This window comes from Typopeltis vanoorti, chromosome 8 (assembly GCF_054136105.1).
Source record: "Typopeltis vanoorti isolate ZY-2024b chromosome 8, IOZ_Tvanoo_1.0, whole genome shotgun sequence".
NCBI lineage: Eukaryota > Metazoa > Arthropoda > Arachnida > Uropygi > Thelyphonidae > Typopeltis > Typopeltis vanoorti.
Genome location: NC_143556.1, coordinates 150,485,669 through 150,508,687, shown reverse-complemented (window position 1 = coordinate 150,508,687; position 23,019 = coordinate 150,485,669). Strand labels below are relative to the sequence as shown.

General features: G+C 33.7%; 1 protein-coding gene across 2 annotated transcripts in view; it reads right to left on the bottom strand.

Moving 5' to 3' along the window:
• The window catches only part of LOC150104424 (glutamate dehydrogenase, mitochondrial-like), a 214,610-nt gene that overhangs the window by 25,186 nt on the left and 166,405 nt on the right, over positions 1-23,019 (bottom strand). Inside the window, exon 9 of one of the 2 annotated variants that reach the window (XM_090397011.1) lies at positions 5,150-5,212. In XM_090397011.1, coding sequence (XP_090253137.1) covers positions 5,150-5,212 — 63 coding nt within the window. Of the gene's footprint in view, positions 1-5,149; positions 5,213-23,019 lie in introns of those variants that run through there. The other variant, XR_016548701.1, reaches the window with a different exon arrangement.

Sequence of the window (23,019 nt, the reverse complement as noted above, 5' to 3'; positions counted from 1 at the left end):
TTAATGTCAGCTCTTTGCTTTATGATGTTATACTTCTAAATAAATCCGCTACAAGTCTGCAAGATTCTCTGACTAAATTGAATAGCTGTTGTAATAGATATGGTATGAAGGTCAGCAATAAAAAGACAAAGACAATGAAAATAGGCAGAATCATTGAAAATGTCAACTGTGTTGTGAATGGAGAACCTGTGGAACAAGTAAAACATTTCAGCTACTTAGGCACAATTTTTACTGAAGATGGTAAACTAAATATAGAAATAGACAACAGAATCAGCAAAGCTGGTATCGTGGGAAGTCAATTGAATAAATTCATATGGAATAAGAAAGAAATTAGTCGGAACACTAAATTAGCTGTATACAAGACTGTGTTCAAACCAATTTTAACTTATGGATCTGAGAGCTGGATCAGAAGTAAAACACATGACCAAAGACTAGAGACCGCAGATATGAGAGTCCTGAGAAAGATTAGATACGTGAACAGATGGCATCAATGGCAATATCATATTAAAAATGAGGATATTAGGAAAGAACTTGACATTGTCAGCATCCAGGAATCCGTTAGCAGAGCTAATCTCAGATGGTATGGTCACTTAAATAGAATGGGAGAGGAAAGATTAGCAAAACAAGTGTTCTCTGCCAGGTTGGCAGGAAAACGACCCAGAGGAAGACCAAGATATAGGTGGATTGATACGGTACAAAGTGCCTTAGACGATAGAAATATAAGATCTGATAATGTTGGAGTCTTGACAAGTAACAGACTGATTTGGAGGAAAATTGTAGATAGGAAGTTAGTAATGATGTAATTTTTTCATGTAGTACTGTCATATCCTGTACACCCCTTGTGGGTACATGGCAGGAATTTGAAGATGATGATTTGAACACTGGTTTTTGAAGAATGGTTTGAACACTGTCTTCTGTACAGCTAATTTAGTGTTCCAATTAATTTCTCTCTTATTCCATATGAATTTATTCAATTGACTTCCTACCATACCAGCTTTGTTGATTCTGTGCTATTTCCATATTTAATTTACCATCTTCACTAAAAATCTTGCCTAAGTAGCTGAAATGTTTTACTTGTTCCACAGGTTCCCCGTTCACAACACAGTTAACATTTTCAACAATTCTACCTATTTTCTTTGTCTTTTTAATGCTGACCTTCATCCCATATCTATTACAAGTTATTCAATTTAGTCAGGGAATCTTGCAAACTTGTAATGGATTTATTTAGAAGTATAACATCGTCCACATAAAGCAAAGATTCCTGAGCAGAAATCCGACAGGTATTTGCCATTATTATTAGCTTTGCTCTTATATATATATATATATATTATATATATATAAATAATGATCCTTAGGTTTCCAAAAAACCTTTCTTGGGCAGGAAGCACATAAAAAATAAAAAGTATGCCAAAGGTGACACTAACTCCCTGGAACATTTCCTTAAGAGATACAGTGATATGTCATCAAGCTTACTTAATTCCTCTTGCTTGCATCTTCTCCTACCACTCTTTACATTTAAGCTTCTTGTGATTTCACACATTAATGAGGAGGAAACACCATGACTTGCTCACTCTGTACTTTGACTATGTTCTCTGCAGCAGTTATAAATCTACCATTATCATCATCTTTCTTCTACTTGCCACATATTTCAAAAACTCTCTAGGATTTTTCTGAGCATGACTTGCTAATTTCTGCTTGAACGGTAGTGTTTTTTCCCCCTTACCAAATGAGCCACCTTCCTGTATTGCTTTTTTGTTCTCTTTTTACAATCTGTATATTACATTATTCATCTTCTGCTGTCTTCACAGTGCCTTCTTCCAGATTTTATACTTAATCTCTTCATTCAGCCAGCCTTTTGACCTTAGGAATACATTCACATGCAATTTTTTAGTTTATCAAATAATTTTTATACATTTTTTAGGCTTATACTTGGCCTCTGACTCTTCTAGTCTCAAAGTACTGATCAGGTCTTCCCCCCAAAAACCCAGTATTCTGTCAAATAAATTTGCAAAGTATATTAATCATACAGTATTTCCTTTATCCAACTAATATTTCACTATATTATAAGATGTTTGTGAATAACTGAAGCAAGAATTACCTTTCGCAAAGCCACACTGCCCACCATAAAGTAACAGATTCCTATCCACTCAGCCCTGAATTCATTTCTCTAACCAGCTTTTCCAAATGCCTTAACTACTGCTATAGTAATGATACTGCTTAACTAGTTACATCATCGCACACACACATAACTGCATTGTCACAGAAAACACCAATATGTAAGCAATTGGAAGTTACTCTCCCACTTTACAATGTTTTGATAAGACAAAATCTACACCAGGGTTTCCCAAATTGTGTTCCACGGAAAGTGAATAAGTGTTCCATGATGTCAGTGATCAAGCCGTGTATTTTTAAACATGGGAGTAATTCAGGAAAGGAAATACTGCTGTTTATGACCAGTCATAAAAATTGCCCGCAAGCCGATTACAACAATGGGCGGCATATCCTCTGTTCTCAAAACTGAACAAAATAACATCTGTGTTGCAAATGTCAGTGACCAAACCGCATATTTTTAAACATGGAAATATTCATGAATTATTGTTAATTTTCACACATCGAAATCTTTCAACATTCGGGAAAGGGAATACCGCTGTTTATGGCCAGTCATAAAAATTGCCTGCAAGCTGATTACAACAATGGACAGTGTATCCTCTGTTCTCAAAACTGAAATAACATCTGTGTTGCAAATGTTAGTGACCAATCAGCAATGAAGTATAAAGAAAATTTTTCCATTGAAATTGAAGGTATCTAGTTCTCAAATCTAGTAATACTGAATACTTTTTTCATATTGTAGGATGTTCTACAAGTTCATATTGTAGGATGAAAGTGCTTGATTCGAAACCGTAGTGCCGTGATTTTTTAATATGAATTAGAGACAAGGGACTTTGTTTAGTTTTGGTGTTAAGAAATCTCTTATTGAAGGTGTTTGCGATGCAACAGATAGTGATTCATCCACGTCCAGGTTGTACAAAAGGAGGGGAAAACTACCAGCACACAGGAGAAAAAGGTCTGCATTCACTCGTAAGTACTTATAATAATATTATAAATTTTTTGGTGATCAGAATGGGATATGTCAATGAAAATCAGTACAAATTAATTTAATGATGTTGGCCTCAGAGAACTGCAATATGCTACAAAATTTCATTAGTCCAGTGATTGATAACTGATTTAAATGTAATTTAATATTTGTCAACATATCACACCGTATACATAAGTGTACTAATACTCTATGATTATGCCATAATTAATTATTAATACATTACAAAATAACCAAGGTGTTCCGTGAAAATTTCAGGATTTGTGAAGTGTTCTGTCGTATAAAAAATCTGGGAAACGCTGATCTAGACCATTGTGTATATCTAGAGTCACTTCATTTCTGAGAAAATGGAGAGACAGTTGACCAAACTTATAAGTGGTCTATGGAACTGCACAAAGTTTGAGGAATATAAAGATTGAGAGGAAATATGATAGAAACATGTGGTTAGTAAGGGATACTTACAATATAGGTATAAATGAAATATTGCAGTTTATGGTCTCTGCAATCAGAACTCTGAAGTCATACCTGGAGGCAGATCAATGATGTTGCATGGATATATGTGGGGTCCAGATTCTTTTCATGTCAAGTGTACTTATGATGAATATATTTGGAGTGAGTTATGATTAGTATTTAAGTATGACTGACTAAAACAGCCCTCATTTGTGAAGTCATCACACTACTTGTAGGCACATAGAGAATAATGTGCTCTTATTCTCTCCTCTCAAGTAATCTCCACTTCCTTATAGTGGACAACTCCTAGAATTCCTTTTTTTTTTCCCCCTCCCTCTCTTTTTTCTCCTGTACTTCTTCCTTCCTAATGTCAGCACTGTTCTTACATTTCAAGTTCCAATTTCTTTATATTCTTGATTGACTTCTGTCTCTTGCTAGATAATTTTCTGCATCAACTCTCACCATTCCTGATATATTCACTGTATTTTGCTCAGAGAAATGATAATTTGTATTAAGTTATAAAATCCAGGAATAAGAAAGTAAGTGTTATGAATGTTTTTTTGATATTATTCCACAAACAATCATATAGAATAATCATGTTAACTGTTATTACCTGTCTTCTAGTTTTTCAATTTATTCACGTAATTATCCTGATGATATGAAAAAAGGATTTCACAAAATTAGTCAAGAAATCAATAAAAAAAAATAGTTTGTTATTCTATCTGATTCTTCATCATCAAATTCCTGATATGTACCCTCGTTGGGTGTGCAGAATAATTATGATAGTACTACAAGAAAAAGTTACACCATTACTAACTTCTGATCAACAATTTTCCTCCAAATTAATCTATTATCTCTCAAGATTCTAATATTATCAGATCTTATATTTCTGTCTTTTAAGGCCATTTTTACTGTATAAATCCATGTACATCTTGGTCTTCCTCTGAGACTTTTCCCTACCAACCTGGCAAAGAACACTTGTTTTGCTAATCTTTTCTCTCCCATTCTGTTCAAGTGACTACAGCACCTGAGATTAGCTCTACCAATACATTCCTACATGTTATACTAGCAAGTTCTTTTCTAATATCCTCATTTTTAATGTGATATTGCCACTGATGCCATCTGTTCACTCCACTAATCTTTTTCAGAACTCTCATGTCAGAGGTGTCCAAGTCTTTCATCAAATGCTTTATTTCTAACCCAGCTCTCAGATCCATAAGTTAAAACTGGTTTGAACACCATCTCGTACATGGCTAATTTAGTATTTTGACTAATTTCTTTCTTATCTATATAAATTTATTCAGCTGACTTCCTACCATACCAGCTTTACTAATTCTGTTATCTATTTCCATATTTAATTTACCAACTTCACTAAAAATTGTACCTAAATAGCTGAAATGTTTTACTTGTTTTATTGGTTCTCCATTCACAATGCAGATGATATTCTCAATGTTTCTGCCTATTTTCAATATCTTTGTCTTTTTATTGCTGATTTTCATACAAAATTCTTTCAGCTGATTCTTTAATTGTGGAATAATAGTGAGAAAACATTCCTAGCATTTCCTCTCTCAAAAGAAGTCTACAGCAATGAAGAAAGTAACTTACCCTGGCTGAACGTTCCATTGTATAATGCAAACCAGAATGAACAATATCTTTTTCAGAAGCACCCTATAAAACAAAAATTTCTTATTAAGAGCAATGAGAAAAAATACAATAGATGCAAATACAGAGTTTAGTGGAAATAGTGTACCCCACTGTACTAATGTTAATAAACCTAATAATTAATTCAATACTGAACTTAAAGGTTTCAATTTAGTGTAATTACTTATGGTAATAAAGGATATTATATACCCATTCCCATTTCACAAATGGTCTATGATCTCATCTCTAAGTTTTTTGTCTTGTTTTCTTGTCAAAGACCAAGTATGGGAACCCTTCCACAAAGGACAAGATAGAGTTTCTGCCTGGTCTCTAATGAGAACCACAATTTGAAAAAGCTATGAGGCCAGTGAAATCTTAATCAAAGTGCTAATAAAAGGACAAGCATACCCTGGGCATTTTTTTAAAGTAGTTACAGCTTAGGAATTACTAATGCTAATGGCTGTATTCTTATAAGCTCTAGTCAATTGTCAAGATTTCAAATCCAGATATTTGGCTGTGAAATAAAGCTGGACGTAAAATATCCTTTATTTCCTAATAAGTCAATTAATTTATTATTATAAATTATATTAATTTAATATTACAAGTAATTTATTTTAGAAAGATATAATATATATATATATATATATATATATATATATATATATAAGAAGAAATGTTTGAAAGGAAAGATGATAGACTTCAAATTTAATTACTTCAAGGTTACAGAACTTATGTTGAGATGAAAAATAGTATAAGATTGAAAATAATGCAGAAAGTTAAAAACAGAATTATATAAATGGATAAATTTATATAATTTAAAAATTGCAAGAAGATGATAATATCATCCTGCAATTCGGTGTTTTCTGGTCTATACAAATTTATCCAAAATAAATTTCTCTATACTTCTGTTTGTCATGAGCCATCCTCATCTACCTATTTTCTGCTATTCCTATAACCTCATCCTCTATATTCCCTGAATCTCTCCAGAAAGCCAAACTATAAGGATTCTCTGTCATCCTTCATCCTGACTACATGACCAGTGCAATTTTACTTGAAGTGCTTAGCTTTTTGAATAACATCTACAATTTTTCTGGCCTGCCTAATATTTTTGCTTTTGTCTTTTTATGAAAAACTGAGTTTGGGCACCCTTTCACATGAAGTCAAAAATATAATATGACAACAGATTAAATTATGAATTTAATGTAAATATACAAATGCATAAGAAGATTAAAGATTTTAAATTAAAAAAAAATAATAATAAATAAATAAAAACTGTGGCACATGAAAAAACAAGCAGTATTACTGTCATAACCACCAGCTTTGTAGTTCCAGATAAATCCTTTCTTGACTAAGAATTTCACACATTTAGCAACCTCCCAGAACAAAACTTCATGGTAATCTTCCCAAATGGAAGCAGAGTGACTACAGTGGTTGGGGATACATCTTCTGCAGTTGTTTTCCACATTTTAATAATCTGATCAATATATTTATTAAATAGAGTTGGAGATAAGCTACATCTCTGTCTCACACCTTGATTTAAGTTTAGCTTTTTTTTCTTTCTTGGTCATTTTCCAGTAAAAGCATCTGAGTTATAGAATTTTTTTTTTACTTTTTACCAGGGTATCTCTCATAGTATTGCACCTACCTCTTGATTTGTCTAGCTAGGGAGGCCCTACTAGTAGCTGGCATAGCTCTTCGGGTCACTGGTGCATGCAAGCCTCCTCACCACATCGAGGTGGATATATATATATATATATATATATATGAGGGTGGTCTGAAAAGTCCTCGGCCTAACAATGAAAAAACAAATTTATAATATCAAAATTATTTTTATTTTTCACCATAATCTCCCTTAAGACTAATACATATATTCCAGCAATGCTCCACTGCCATTATCCTGTCTCTGTAGTGGTTCTCAATAAGATCTGCAAAATACTGCTCTACAGATACAATCACCTCTTGATTCGAAGAAAAACGCTGACCAGCGAGGAAAAGTTTTAATTTTGAGATGAGATAGAAGTCAGAGGAAGCCAAATCTGGGGAATAGGGCGGATGTTCCAACAATTCATAGTGCAGATCCCTTAATTTTCCCATTGCCAAAACACCTTTGTGAACAGGTGCATTGTCCTGTTTAAAGATGATATATTTCTTCTGAAAACCTGGTTTTTTGTCTAGTCTGGTTAAAATATTGAAATATATTTCCCGGTTACAGTTTTATCCTTTTCAAGATAATTAATAAACAAAATGGCTTTAGTATCCCAAAACACCGATGCCATAACCTTTCCTGCTGCTGATGGAACCGACTTTGTCTTCTTTGGTGCTGAACAACCAGCTTCTGTTGACTGTTTTGACTGCTGCTTGGATTCTGGTGTGTAATGGTGAATCCAAGTCTCATCCATAGTAATAAATTAACGATGCACAAAATCAGTTTTATTTTTGTTAAAATGCTCCAAGCAGTGTTCAGAGATTTTCATGCAAGTGCGTTTTTGATCTGCTGTAAGCAAGTGCTGTACCCATCTTGCACAAAGCTTTTTCATTTGCAATTCTTCGTGCAAAATATATCCTACACATTCTTTTGAAATGCCTATAGTCTCAGCAATTTCACGTACTTTGACTCGCCAGTCATCCAATACCATATCTTGCACTTGATCAATGATTTCTGGTGTTGTTACACTTTTTGGACGTCCTTCACATGGATCATCTTCAAGGCTGGTGTGGCCACATTTTTCTCCTAGCTTTCTCTGCTATTTACCTCATTGTCAAAATCTGTTGAATTGTAGTTCTATCCTTCCTGCTGTTGAATTGTAGTTCTATCCTTCTTAAATCCTGCTTGCTTGTCTGTAAGGTATGCTTCCAATTGTGTTCTCAATCTTTCTGTCAGTATCATCATCGCTTTACCAAGGTGACTTATCAAGGCAACTGTTCTATAATTTTTACATGCTAGTTTATTTCCTTTCTTGTATAATGTCACTAATATCGATTTCACCCACTCCTCTGGCATTTTCCCTTCTTTTCATACCATATTACATAGTTGGTGGCAAAAGTATGGTTACATACTTTTGCCACCATATTTAATAATTTCTCCAGTGATGTTATTGTTACCAGGACTCGTTGTGTTTTATCCGTCCTATTGCTTTTTCTACCTCTCCTCTTAAAATGTCCATATCATACTCATTACCTGGTGGTGATATCTGCTTCAATTTTTCAGTCAGTTTCCCAATACTATCTAAATCTAGTTTTTCATTATTTCATTTTGGTTACCACCTTCTATTAATGGTTCTAAACATGTTGTACACCTCCCTAGTTTTATGCTCTCCATAGTACTGTTTTATATTATTGCATTGGGCTTCTAACCATTTCATCTTATCCATTCTGATTGCTTTTTTCACCTCATTACACTTTCTTCTATATTCCTCCTCTATATGTTCTGATGTATCCTTTCTTATCTTCAACATTCTTTTCCCCTGTACTAACTTCAGTGTTTCTTGTCTAATCCATTTCTTCTTGATCTTCTCTTCTTCTGGTACTGTTTCTTCAACTACATCTTCTATTGCCTTAATTATTCCTTTCACTTTTAGATTCGAATTTTTTTCTTTGTCCACACTTTTCAGTTTCTCCTCTAACACTGTTCTGCACCTTCTTCCTATTTTTACTTCACTTATTCTTGCTGTATCTCTTCGTTTCTGATGATGACGTTTATATTTTCTTTTTAATTTCAACTTGATGTTTGCAATCACTAAATCAAATCAAACCATGATCTGAGTCTATATCTGCTCCTTGAAAAGTTTGCAACTGCTGTACTGATGTTATCCATCTTCTTTTAATCATATCAACCATGTTCTTGGTTTTCCCATCATTTGATCGTCACATTCATTTTCTACACTCCTTTTGCTAGAATCTTGTTTTACAGATCATCATCACATCTCGTGGTCCAGAGCAAATTCTAACATTTTTTCATCTTGTTCATTTCTTTCTCCGAAACCATATTTTTCCATGACTCTTTCCCAACCATCATTATCTGTGCTGTCAGATATGGGTGCATATATCTGGACTATTGATATATAAATGGTTTTGCTTGAAATCTTGCTGCTATGATTCGTTCATTGACTGATTTGTAGCTTAACAGTGCTTCTCTAGCTCTTTTGTTAAGACGGAAGCCAACTCCTGCTTCGTACTTGGTGTCATGTCTTGACCATATGACTTCGCATCCATTTATCTCTCCTGATGATGTCCATCGCATCTTTACAGTCCTAGTATATCACACCGATATCTCTTTATTTCTTCACGAAGTAATTCTAGTTTTCGTGACATCCAAAGTGTCTGTACATTCCATGTTCCTACTGATAATAGTTCTGTTAGTTTTAGTTTCTGATTCCTTTCGGTATCCCACTTTTTGATCCAACCCCAATCGCTCTATTGATATCATGGACCATGTTGATCCGGGCGACGTTCAATGTTGTAAATGTTGATCATACAGGCATCAAATAACAATTGTTTTTTTTTTTTTTTTTTTTACTATCAGAGCATTGACACTCATCTGACTGACCCTCCTCCTTTATCCAGGCTTGGGACTGGCATAAGATCCCTAAGGATCCCATTCCAATACATGGCAGCTTTTTGCTTTGCTTCCTGGCAAATCAGAATTAACTTACAGCAGATTATTCAGTACCTTAAAGTGCTTATGTTCATCATTAGATCCCAAAACATTAATGGTTGCCTTCAAGAAAGCAACTATCAATGCTTTTTCTAACATATTTACATCAACAACTATAACAGGTTGTTTATTTCATATGGCACAAAATCTTTATTGCAAAATTGTCACCATTGTTTTGAAGTTACGCTATCAAACAGATGCTGAATTCAACATGAAAATTAAATGCTTCACAGCATTTAATTTTCAGTTGGTTAACAGTTGGTTTACTAATTAAAAATAGTTGTTACGAACTAGAAATTAATATTAAAACTATTTTTGATGTTTACATAAAATGGGAATCCTCCAAACTTTTGGGAGAGAGAGACATTCGAAATTAATATTATTTATTAATTTTGAGCTCATAGTAACTGTTTTTAATTAGTAAACAGATTGTTGTATGTACATTGCATTTCTGTTGTTTCATTAGCATTTCTTCCAATGTTACTGATGGATTTCTTGAATTGATGATCTGCAGCAAAAAGTTAATTATTTACACAGCATCTCTTTTAATTTGCACAATGAATTCTTTATATTATGTATCACTGACATTCACCTTAATAAACATTTGCCTTTTTAATGATTTTATAATACCCTTTATCATCCATTTATTATTTACAAAAAAATGCAAAATGTTTTACGCTGTAAATGTTTACAGCGAATTTTCCTAAAACCTGATTATGAAGAACAGATCCCTGGAATTATTTTTTATAATAATATTGGACAAGATCACTTACATAGTAAGCAACAGAATAAGTTTTAATAAATAGCAAAATTACATAACAACCACAGGAATAAACTTTAATGTACAGATATTTCATAATGAATATAACAGTACAACATCAGTGTGTAAAAACAAGCAAATCAAAGAATAGGAATATAAGCAGGTACAAACAGTTGGTTTACCAATTAAAAATAGTTGTTGTGAACTAGAAATTAATAGTAAAACTATTTTTAATGTTTACATAAAATGGGAATCCTCCAAACTTTTGGGAGAGAGAGACATTCGAAATTAATATTATTTATTAATTTTGAGCTCATAGTAACTGTTTTTAATTAGTAAACAGATTGTTGTATGTATATTGCATTTCTGTTGTTTCATTTGCTTGTTTCTACACCCTGATGATGTACTGTTATTTTCATTACGAAATATCTGTACTTTCATTAAAATTTATTACTGTGGTCACTGTGTAATGGATATCCCATGGACATGCATTGTGCCATGTAACGAGTATGAATTGGAGGAATATGATGCTGCCAAATCAGTACAATGTCTCATTGTGTAGGTTTCTGTAGCGAAAGGCCATATTAAAATCACTATTTTCCGGTATTAAACTACACATAAAGAAGTCAAAAATAAACTGTTTTAATTTCACTAGTTTCATGAAAAAACTTTATTTCACTTCATCAGGGAATAACATAAGTAGATTAATAAACTACAAGCAAAGTAATAACAGTTAACATTTCTAGTGAAGAATATTTGAAAACGTTTAAACAATAGAAAGTGTGCATTCACTGTTAAGCTGGCTACTTTTTCGTAGCCAGCTTAACAGTGTCTGTATACTGCTAGTAGATACCAGTGTGTCGTGATGAATTAAGGAAGACCAGATCTGATGTAAAATCATTGCTTGTTTTTTTTTGTTTACACTGTATACTTCATCATTTCAGTTGCTTCTTTGAATGCTCTTTAGTAAAAACTGTAATCAATGTGGAGCATTTTAGTTTGTTGCCATTCTACTAGATGTTTTGTATTTGTTGTAGGAGCTGCCAGTCGTGATTTGTACTTTCTTTCATTCTTAGTGTCCTTGATGTATTCCGACTGGCAGATCTACTAGTGTGTAGTCTAGCCCATAACCGCAACTGATCTTGTAGACATCTGGTTTTTTAAGTGGTGGATGTGATGGTTTAGGTGATTTCAGATGATTGAGATTTTGTTGACTGTGTAGAAAGTGACTTAGATTTTTTTTTTTTTTTTTTTTTTTTTTTTGGCAAAGCAATCTTGCTATTTTATCTACGACTGATTGTATATGTCAGGAGAATCACTGTTCCTTTATATTCTTTGTTTATTTGTTCTTCAGTTTGTTTTGGAGGCTGAGACAGAATTTTTTTGACTAATGTTCTGTTGTAGCCATTTTTGGAAGGACAGAATTAAGATAATGTAGCTCTTGGTTTCTTTTATCTATATTTTTGGAAATCCTGTAGGCCATATCGCATAAGGAATGCCTATTTTTTGTGCTGGGTGGTGATGAAAAGTTGTGCGTGTATAGAGTTTTGTGTTAGTTGGCTCCTTGTAGACTGAGTTGTGTGGTTTTTATTCTCGGAACATTTTGTGAAAAGATTTTCTATTAAGTGTATTTATGTTCTTATCATAAGAGGATGTTTGCCTAATGTTAAGATAATAAAGAAGATTGAGTGAATTTTGCATCAACAATTGGTCTCAATTTTTGTTTATGCAGTTTCGGGACTCCATATATTCTAGATATAAGAGGATATGTAGATTCTAGGTATTTTTTTGCTTCTTGAGGCCAATTCTGCATATTTTTTTAATTAAATTATTGGTTTTATTATGAAAATATCCTGAGGGAAAACTCATTCTAACTTTTCACAGGTGTTTATATCTTATAGGAGTGATTTGATCTTTTTCCAAGTGGAAAAGATCAAAACAACTGTTGAGTTGCCTTTGTCAGCTTTCAGTATTATGATGTTTTTGACCTTTATAAAAATGTTTTAAGGCCTTTAATTCTACTTTCTGATACTAATTTTATGTGATTTCGCTTGTAAAAGGACAGAATCTGCTTGAATGCAAAGAAAATCTGCAGGCATTTCTTGGTATTCTTTGGATGCTTTTTTCCACATTTGCCAGAATATATAATTTAGTGTTGAATGATTGGAATGCATTGCCTGAGAGTGTGGTGAGTGCAGGGACAGTGAACATATTTAAGGCATGGTATGATAAACTGTGTGTATAATAGTAAACCTCTCACAATGAGTCTTTGACTCCATGGAGGGTTTTTTTATAATCTCAGCTTTTGGACCTTTATAAAATGATTATAAAGCTCCAAAAGCTGATATTGTTCCTGAATACAACACTATGTGCTTAACTCTAAGACTGCTACGACACTTTGACATTGTCAAAGTGTCGTAGCAGTCTTCATATAATTTCCATTATATAAAATTTGGTGTAAAGAAATTAAATCTCTAATCTCTTTTACTGCAAACTTCCACAGTTGGGTACTGACAACAATACTTTGTTTCATAACTTACTGAAGTTCCAAGGATACCCTAAGAGGAGGAATCTTGCTTGGAGAATTGCATATGATCACTTTCCAGTCAATAGCATCAAATGGAAGTACTTGAACACTGGAGAGCGAGGGCTAGGGGTGAATCTTTCGTATTATACTGTTTTTTCCATCTCACGTAATGGGAGTCTGCTTTTCCTCCCCAAAGGCAGGTTTGGAGTCCTTAAGGTGGCAGCCCCACCACTGAACTCACCCTGCGAAAGGTTGGTAGCCTATCCAGAGGAAATTTACAATTACTCGCAAAGCTCTGAAGAAGAAAAATAGGATGGATTTTATCTGAATTGACCCAGCTAATGGACAGAGACTTCTCTTTAAGAAATTAAAAATAGCTACTTGGAATGTTCGTGGAATTGCACACAAAACTGAGACCTACAAAATAGAAACACTGATATAGCAGCAATAACTGAGGCAAAAAAGAAAAAGAAGGGATCTCAAATTCTGGAAGATTATGTCATGATCTTCTCTGGAATTCCAGAAGACAAATGGGCTTGGCTTCATCTGGGGTTGCAATTTGAATTAATAAAAATTGGAAAAACAAAATTTCGGATTATACTTGGTGATCAGAAGAATAATCAAAGTTAGAATGAAAATTATGACTCAAACATTCAATATTTTCGGAATTTATGCACCAGTAGATGGAAAAGAGGAAGGGAAAGAAGAATTTTAGGAAAACTTAAGGAATGTATTGATGAAACAATCTTGGTGGGAGATTTCAATGCTAAAGTGAAAAATAACAGGATGCATTCAATCAGAGGGAGCATCAGTAATCAATAACAATGAACTTTTATTAAGAGACTTCTGCATATTTATCAGTCTAAAAATCAGCAATACTTTCTTCAGGCATAAAAATATACAAAGTACACATGAAGCAAGAGGAACTAAATCAATAAGAGATTACATTATTATTAACAACAAACTAAATAATAATATCAAGGATACAAGGGTTTTTAGAGGAAGCAAAATTGATAGTGATCACATGTTAGTTGAAAGCAGATATTTGAATTCATAAAAAGAACAACATAGTTCAAAAGAAAAAAGATAATGTACCAACATCTAATAAGCACTTGAAAATTCACCTCCTAGAACAGGAGAGTATCAGAAACTTCTATAAAAGTAGAATAAGAGATAAAATAAAACCAACCACAAACAATAGCGAAACTGACTGGAAAATATAAAGTCAGCAGTTAGAAATGAAGGAAGTACAGGAAGGTGGTTTAATGTTAAATCTGGTGTGAGCCAAGGATGTAGTACATTATCCATATGGATCACATTATGAAGGAAAGTGGTATTAAACATCAAAGTCAGCTCTTTGCTTTATGTGGACGATGTTATACTTCTAAATAAATCCGCCACAAGTCTACAAGATTCCCTGACTAAATTGAACAACTGTTGTAATAGATATAGTATGAATGTCAGCAATCAAAAGACAATGAAAATAGGCAGAATCATTGACAATGTCAACTACGTTGTGAACGGAGAACCTGTGGAACAAGTAAAACATTTCAGCTACTTAGGCACGATTTTTAGTAAAGATGGTAAATTAAATATGGAAATAGAATATGGTAAATTAAATATGACAACAGAATCAACAAAGCTGGTATCGTCGGAAATCAATTGAATAAACTCATATGGAATAAGAGAGAAATTAGTTCAGAACACTAAATTAGCTGTATACAAGATAGTGTTCAAACCAGTTTTAACTTATGGATCTGAGACAGAAGTAAAACACTTGACCAAAGACTAGAGACCACAGATATGAGAGTCCTGAGAAAGATTAGAGGCATGAACAGATGGCAATCTCATATTAAAAACGATGATATTAGGAAAGAACTTGACATTCTCAGTATCCAGGAATGCATTAGCAGAGCTAATCTCAGGTGGTATGGTCACTTAAATAGAATGGGCAAGGAAAGATTAACAAAACAAGTGTTCTCTGCCAGGTTGGCAGGAAAACAACCCAGAGGAAGACCAAGATATAGGTGGATTGATACGGTACAAAGCACCTTAGACGATAGAAATATAAGATCTAATAATGTTGGAGTCTTGACGAGTAACAGACTGTGTTGGAGGAAAACTGTAAATAGGAAATTAGCAATGATGTAAATTTTTCATGTAGTATTATCATATCCTGTACACCCCTTGAGGGTACATGGCAGGAATTTGATGATGATGATGATGATGAAAATCTATTTAAACTCTTCAATAATATCTGAAAATATCAAACGATCCCAAAAGAATGGGAAACTGGAACAGTAATAAATATTGACAAAAAAGGTCGCAAGGACAAATGTGGAAATAATAGAGGCATTACTCTCTTAATAACAGCATCTAAACTATATGCAAAGATTTTAAAGAACAGACTAATTAAATATACAGAAAATTATTGAGAAGAAGAACAGTGTGGTTTTAGAAAAGGGAGAGGATGCACGGATGCCTCTTTCACAATGTAACATCATAAAAAAAAAAAAAAAGAATTTAATCTGCCCAATTTTCTTCTATTTATTGACTACGAAAAGGGGTATGATAACTTGAACAGAAAATATTACAAGATGGTAATTAATGCAATAAAAAGTCTATAGAAAGAAACAAAAATTTGCATCCAATTTGCAGATGGAACATTATCAGAACCTATAACTATAAATAAAGGAGAAAGACAAGGTTGTGGCTTATCCCCAATCATATTCAACATTTATATAAACAGAATCATAAAAGAATGGAAAACAATTGTCAAAGATAGAGTTAAAGTAACAAATAATATACAGCTAAATACAATACTTTATGCAGATGATCAAGTACTAATTTCAAATTCAGAAGATAAACTCCAAATTGCAATTAACCATCTAAATAAAATAAAAAAATTTTAAATGAAAATCTCTGAAACAAAAGCTTTGGCAATGTGCAGAAACACCATTCAAAAAGTCAAAATTATGCTTAACAATAAAATAATAGAACAAGTTACAGAATTCAAATACTTGGGAAACATAATCTCACAATATAATACTGATTCACAATTGGAAGCAAGACTACAAGTTTACAATAGAATAAATGGCATAATTAAAAGAAATTTTGGAAAACAAATGACTAAAGAAGCTCAATTAAGATTACATAACATGACCTCTAAACCATCTCTCAAATTTCAAAGTGAAACTTGGATTCTAAAACAAAAAAACAGCACAGATGACGTTTCTGAGACCTCTCCTGGGACTCACTAGGTTAGATAAAAAGAAAAACACAGGAATAAGAGAACGATTTGATACAAGAAATAGAAGATCAGCAAAATTGGCTACACCATATAAACAATGAATAACAATAGGATCCCCAAATTAGCATATAAATATAAACCTAAAAGAAAAAGAGACCGTGGATGTCCAACATTAAGGTGGAAAGTTCAACTTCATCTACAGAGCAGGAACAGGACATAAAAAGCCTATACCTGAATTGCTCAGACAACGATGAGAGCCAATTATTATAATTTTATAATAATTATTATAAACACTCAACCTAAAAGAAGAAAGTTTTGCATCATTGAAGGTAAGGACTCACAAATATAAACAAAAGACTTCAGATTGGGAGGGGGGGGAGCAGGTCTCAGACCTCCCCAACACAGCAATCCAAAACTTTCAAATCATCCTAAGGAAAATTATAGAAAACTGACCAATGAGGAATCAATAAATCCTGCATAAAACCATGCAGACAATGATAGTACATTCAATGTTGAGTATCAGAGATTTGTTAAAAGAACAAATCTTTAAGAGTCACATCACAGCCTCCAACATCAGAGGTTTCAAATCAAGCATGAAGCAGAACTATGTACAGAATCTTCATCAACATTCAAAAACTCCACTTCTCCCATTTTAAAGATGTAGATACTCCGCTAAGAAATTTCAAGCCTTCCATTATGCAGAATTTATGGAGACAAAAGCACCCTTATGCTGAAAACAGAGCAAAAGACATTATTATGCAGATCCTCCCCTTCCAATTCTTGGCACTTTCTATAACATCCAAAGAAATGCAGAAGGTATATATTTGTAATTGGCTGGAGATGGAAGGAGAAAAACATTCTACTGAAGTCTATTCACTTAACAACCCCAGATGATGAACAACATTTCTCAAATCCACTGAATATTATCCAAATGGTGTGCTCCAGCATTATCATAGTAAGGGACTGTAACTGCATGAAATCTCAGTATGAAAAAATAAGGGGATGCCTTAAATTTACAACAATGGTAGTAAGGAACTTAAAATTTTCTGCAAGAACATGTACTAATGGACATGCAGAAAAGGAAAATCTCTTGTCAATGAAATCACTGGGCTCTGTTCCAGTTGTACAAACCCACTCAACTGGTTAATGTACTTAACCTTAGATGGAAGAGTAGATATGCAGATAATTTAAGCCAAGAAAATAATATCATGGACTAAAGATAAGGTAGCATCCTTATGGGCAAGGATGATATAGTAAATATCTAAGAACCTTTTGGAAAGATAGGAAATTTTCCTGAACTACTTAAAGAGCAACATGACAACTTATGCATAATATGAAACTACACCAACTGGAACTGGGAAAAACTGGCTCTCCTTCAAAACAAAAGTAACCAATGCCTTATTCAGTGGTGAAACAACAGGGCCTATCAATAAAGGCAACACCTACAAGAACATCAAAGATAGCTGTGTCAATTTATCACATGCTAAGAAGCAGAAATAATCGTAGGAGGATCAGCAGGAAATTACTGCTGAAATAGAAGAATGGAAAATAAGAGTTAAAGCATACTATTTGAAAATTAGGATGTACTTAGGATCTGCAGATACCTCTTCTATGATAGAAAAATAGCAAAATCACAAGAGGGCAGGATAAAAAAAGTAAACTCTCCACAATCAAGAATTTCCAAATATAGCAGATATTCGAAATGCCTTCTATAGCTACTATAAACAACTTTTCTCTATATCAAATTAAGGGGATATAAAATCCACATAGTTTCAAAACCGAATAAGAAACTCAAAGATTGGAATCAGAGAGTTTCATGCCGAATATAGTAAACTATAAAGTATCGGCGACACTAGCGTGAGCTAATGCAAGTGACCCTAGGAAACTCTTTGTGACCTTTGCTATATGAGTTTCCAAAGAGTTTCCTAGGGTCACTTGCATTAGCTCACGCTAGTGTCGCCAATACTTTATAGTTTACTATATTCGGCATGAAACTCTCTGATTCCAATCTTTGAGTTTCTTATTCGGTTTTGAAACAATGTGGATTTTATATCCCCTTAATTTGAAATTTTGTTTATATCGCCGAAATGAAGCTTATTAGCTCTTTATATTTATGTAACTTAATGGTTGCACCTCTTTGGAAACTCGTATAGCAGAGTATATAAGTTCTTTTCGCTATACACTTTGGTATCATGGTCTAGCTACTCACTGATGAAGCCTCAAAAAAGGCTGAAACTGGTCTGGGTAGTGACCTCCCTCCATAATGTAATAACAGCATACATTTCCTAGGAAATGTGTTTTTACATTATGGAAAATACCTAAGAATAGCGATCTGAACTTCCCCACCTTTGCAACGAGTTGTCCGGTATAGTACTACGTACTAGGGTCACTTGCATTAGCTCACGCTAGTGTCGCCAATACTTTATAGTTTACTATATTCGGCATGAAACTCTCTGATTCCAATCTTTGAGTTTCTTATTCGGTTTGGAAACAATGTGGATTTTATATCCCCTTAATTTGAAATTTTGTTTATATCGCAGAAATGAAGCTTATTAGCTCTTTATATTTATGTAACTTTTCTCTAATTGACAATGAGCAGCTTATGTTTACAACCTTTGAAAGTTCTAAATGAGGAAAGGCTCCTAGTCTTGATGGAATTGGAATAAATTTCCCATATCATCTGTCTCCCAGTCCTAATCATGTTCTTCAAGAGTATATTAATAGAATTTTCCATAACAGTTTGTTGAGAGCAACACCACAAATAGCAACTTTGAGACCTACAGTACAGAACAAATTAATCCAAACATTCACAATTTTAAAGAAAAAATTTAATTTCGCAAGAAAATAGGTACAAAAATTAAACTAATAAGTTCATTAATTCACTTAGACATGGACTCTACCAATGAAGAACACATTTTTCTTATTTCTGCATCTCAAAACAATACTATTATCCTTTGTATCACAATTTAATTTTCCAGGTCTCTTTTTCACTATGACCTACAAATTTTCTATTGGGTTAATGTCAGAAGTTACCTGGCCACTGAATTGGATGTTGTCATTTTTGAGAAACTCTTTCACTTTTTTTTGAAGCATGGCATGGAGTGATCCTGTTGGAAGATGAGTTATTTGACTTTCTGGATCGGTGGGACCACTCTTTTCTCCAATATATTTGTCACTTTTCATCATACCCTTAACAGGCACAAGTGATCCTGGACTGTCATGTGTAAAACAATCCCAAAACATCTCTTTTGCTGGGTATTTAGGAGCTTGTTGAAAGGGGGTAGAAGTCTTCTCAGACACTGATTTGCAAACATAGGATACTCACTCTTCTTGGACAAGGAAATGGGTCTCATCTGAGAATATGACCTTCTTCCACTTCTCACCATTGGAAGAAGGTCATATTTCTTGGTACTTTTGCCCACTGGAGCCTTCATCAACAGTTATGTGGGCAGTGCTCCTACTTCCAATTTTCAATGGATTGTCATATCAGAAACATTAATCCCCACTAGCTGTCAAGTCTCTATTTAAGTCTACAGCAGACAATCTTAGATTCATTTTGCTTTTCCTAACTAGTTAACGATCTTGAGTAAGTGTAGTTTTTAACTTTTCACCCACATTTTCCTTTTCTGTCAGGGAAAAAAAAGGTACCTGTCTCACTAAACCTATTTAAAATTGCATTAACAGTACCCAAACCAAACACACACACACACACACATTGGCAATTTGTCTTTGAATCATGGATGTGTGCTTAGAAAGAGTACATATTTTGAAAGCTTTCATGGAGATATTCCTAATCTATTTTATAGCTATACACAAAATGAATAAAATGCTACAAATGTCAACTTGTTATACTATTAAAAATGCATGACACTATTAATAAACATCGTAGAGACAATTAAAAATCACAGCACTCAATCAAAATAGTGAAATAAAACCAAACCAAAACCAAAAACTTGATGAAAATTCAGCTTGTTCAGCTTAATTTGTTGCTACTGTATATATCCCTGCCAAGAGACTACAAAATGTTTATGAAGATATACAGTACCAGAAATCATCTCAATGACCAGATCCAAAGCATATATGTTCCACGATAATCAACATTTCTGATAATAAATGCATATAGGTGCTGTCATTATACTTTTGTCAAGCAATGACCGTGCCAGTGCATGCTACTGTCAAATGACTTAAATAAAGCTTTTAACAGTTTGTGGCACGAATGCCTCGACCACATGCTATAAGTATTACAAAACAGGAATCGAACTTAATAAGCCCATACTTAAATTCTAAGGAAAAGCAACAGCAACAATATCCATTAATGGATTCCTGTAAATCAGATATCATTCTGGTGTGCAGCTGAATTGCTTAGCGATGTCCTTTTAGTCCACCAAATTTCAAACTGGTAGGAGAATCTTTAGTATAAACATCCAGGAATGCTCAGCCATCAGGGAGGCTGTTCCTTTAATTTTGCATCAGATAAAAACCATCAATTATCATTTATGTTAAAGATATCATCCAAAATTTAAAAAATCAATGCTTTGTTGTTTTTAATGAAGTGCAAAAGTTTAGTAGGATCACTGCTTTAAGTGTCAACTCTGAAAAGACTAAACTCAGGATATATGGTACATTTGATCCTGCATATTTGCCCTTTGGGATGATACCAACAGAAGGCCCTATAACAATTTTTGGAAATCTTCTTCTTATTGTGCTATCTTCTATCGAAGGTCAGCGACCATCTTGGCGAACAAACTGCGCTCTTGTGCTAATCTGAGCAGTTGTGCACTGCTCTTTCCTGTCCACGTCTTGATGTTGTCAAACCATGATATTCTTTTTCTTCCTCTAGTTCCTTTGCCATCAATTCTTTCCATCAATGCCATCAATACCAAAATAGTTTGTAGAAGTTGGTATTTGCTGTTTCTCATGATGTGTCCAAGATATGATGTTTTTTGTTTCTTGATTATTTGTACAAGATGTTTAGCTTTGCCAATGGATTTTAAGACATCTTCATTGGTAATTTTTTCTGTCCATGATATCTTTAGCATTCTTCTGTATAGCCACATCTCAAAGGCTTCGATTTTCTTGCTGGTTGTCGCCTTCAATGTCCATGATATCTTTAGCATTCTTCTGTATAGCCACATCTCAAAGGCTTCGATTTTCTTGATGGTTGTCGCCTTCAATGTCCATGTTTCAACTCCATAGAGCAGAATAGACCACACGTAACATTTCAGCATTCGGCATCTGACTTCCATGTTTAGGTCTTTATTGCAGAATAGTGTTCTCATTTTCATGAAGGACTGCCGTGCAACTTCAATCCTTGTCTTTATATCTATTTCTGGATCCCACCGTTCATTAAGCCAGCAACCAAGATATTTATATCTTGACACTTGATCAATATTTTTCCCATTGAGTGTCAGTTTCATTGATGACGCTGGATGTTTGCTGATGATCATGTATTTTGTCTTGTTGATGTTTATATTTATTCCCATTCTTTGGCTTTCTATGTATACTCTGTCAATGAGTTTTTGGAGATCCATAATGTTATCTGCAATTAGCACGGTGTCATCTGCATATCGTAGGTTGTTAACAATCTTTCCATTTATTGTGATTCCCTCTGGACATTCTTCCAATGCTTTTTTAAAGATTACCTCTGCATATATGTTGAACAGGAGTGGTGAGAGCACACATCCTTGTCTCACTCCTCTTTTGATGTTAATATCACTGGTGGTAATGTTGTCTAATTGAATGGTAGCTGACTGATTCCAATACAGATTTGTTATTAGTCTTATGTCTTGTTTGTCTAGCCTTATTTGTTGAAGGATTTCTATTAAGTTGGTGTGTCTGACTTTGTCGAATGCTTTTTCAAAATCTATGAAACACATAAAGACAGATTTCTGTTTTTCTATGCATTTTTGTATCAATATTTGGGTACAGAAAAGGGCCTCTCTAGTACCAAAACCATTCCGAAAGCCGAATTGTGTTTCACTTAGAGTTTCTTCACTTTTTCTATAAATGCGATTCTGAATTACTTTCAAAAATATTTTTAATGTTTGGCTCATTAGACTAATAAGTCTGAAGTCACCACAGGAATTCGCTTTGGGTTTCTTTGGGATAGTGATAAATGTAGATTTGAGCCAATCTGATGGAAATTCATCACTTTCATATATTTTATTAAATAGTTTTTCAAGAAGTTTGATGTTATCTGGTTCGATTAATTTTAAAAATTCTGTTTGCACACCATCTGGTCCACTGGCTTTTCCTGTTTTACTTGTTTGTATAGCATTCTCTATTTCGCATTTCAGGATTGCTGGTCCTTGAATGTTATCTTTTATATTTATAGGCTTCTGTCTAGTATCATTGAAAAGTTCTGTTACATATTTTATCCAAATCTGTGCTTTATTCTCTTCTTCTAGAACTATTTTTCCATTTTCGTCTCTTAGAGACACTATTTGCTTTTTCCTCAGTTTTCCGGAAATTTCGTTGATTTTCTTATACAGATTGAAATTATCATGTTGTTTCTGAAGCAGTTCAATTTCAGTACATAAATTTTTCATCCAATTTTCCTTGGCTTCTTTTATTTTTTTCTTGATGATGTTATGTGTTTCTGTATACCTGGCTAGGTCTTTGTTTTTATACATTCTTCTTGTAT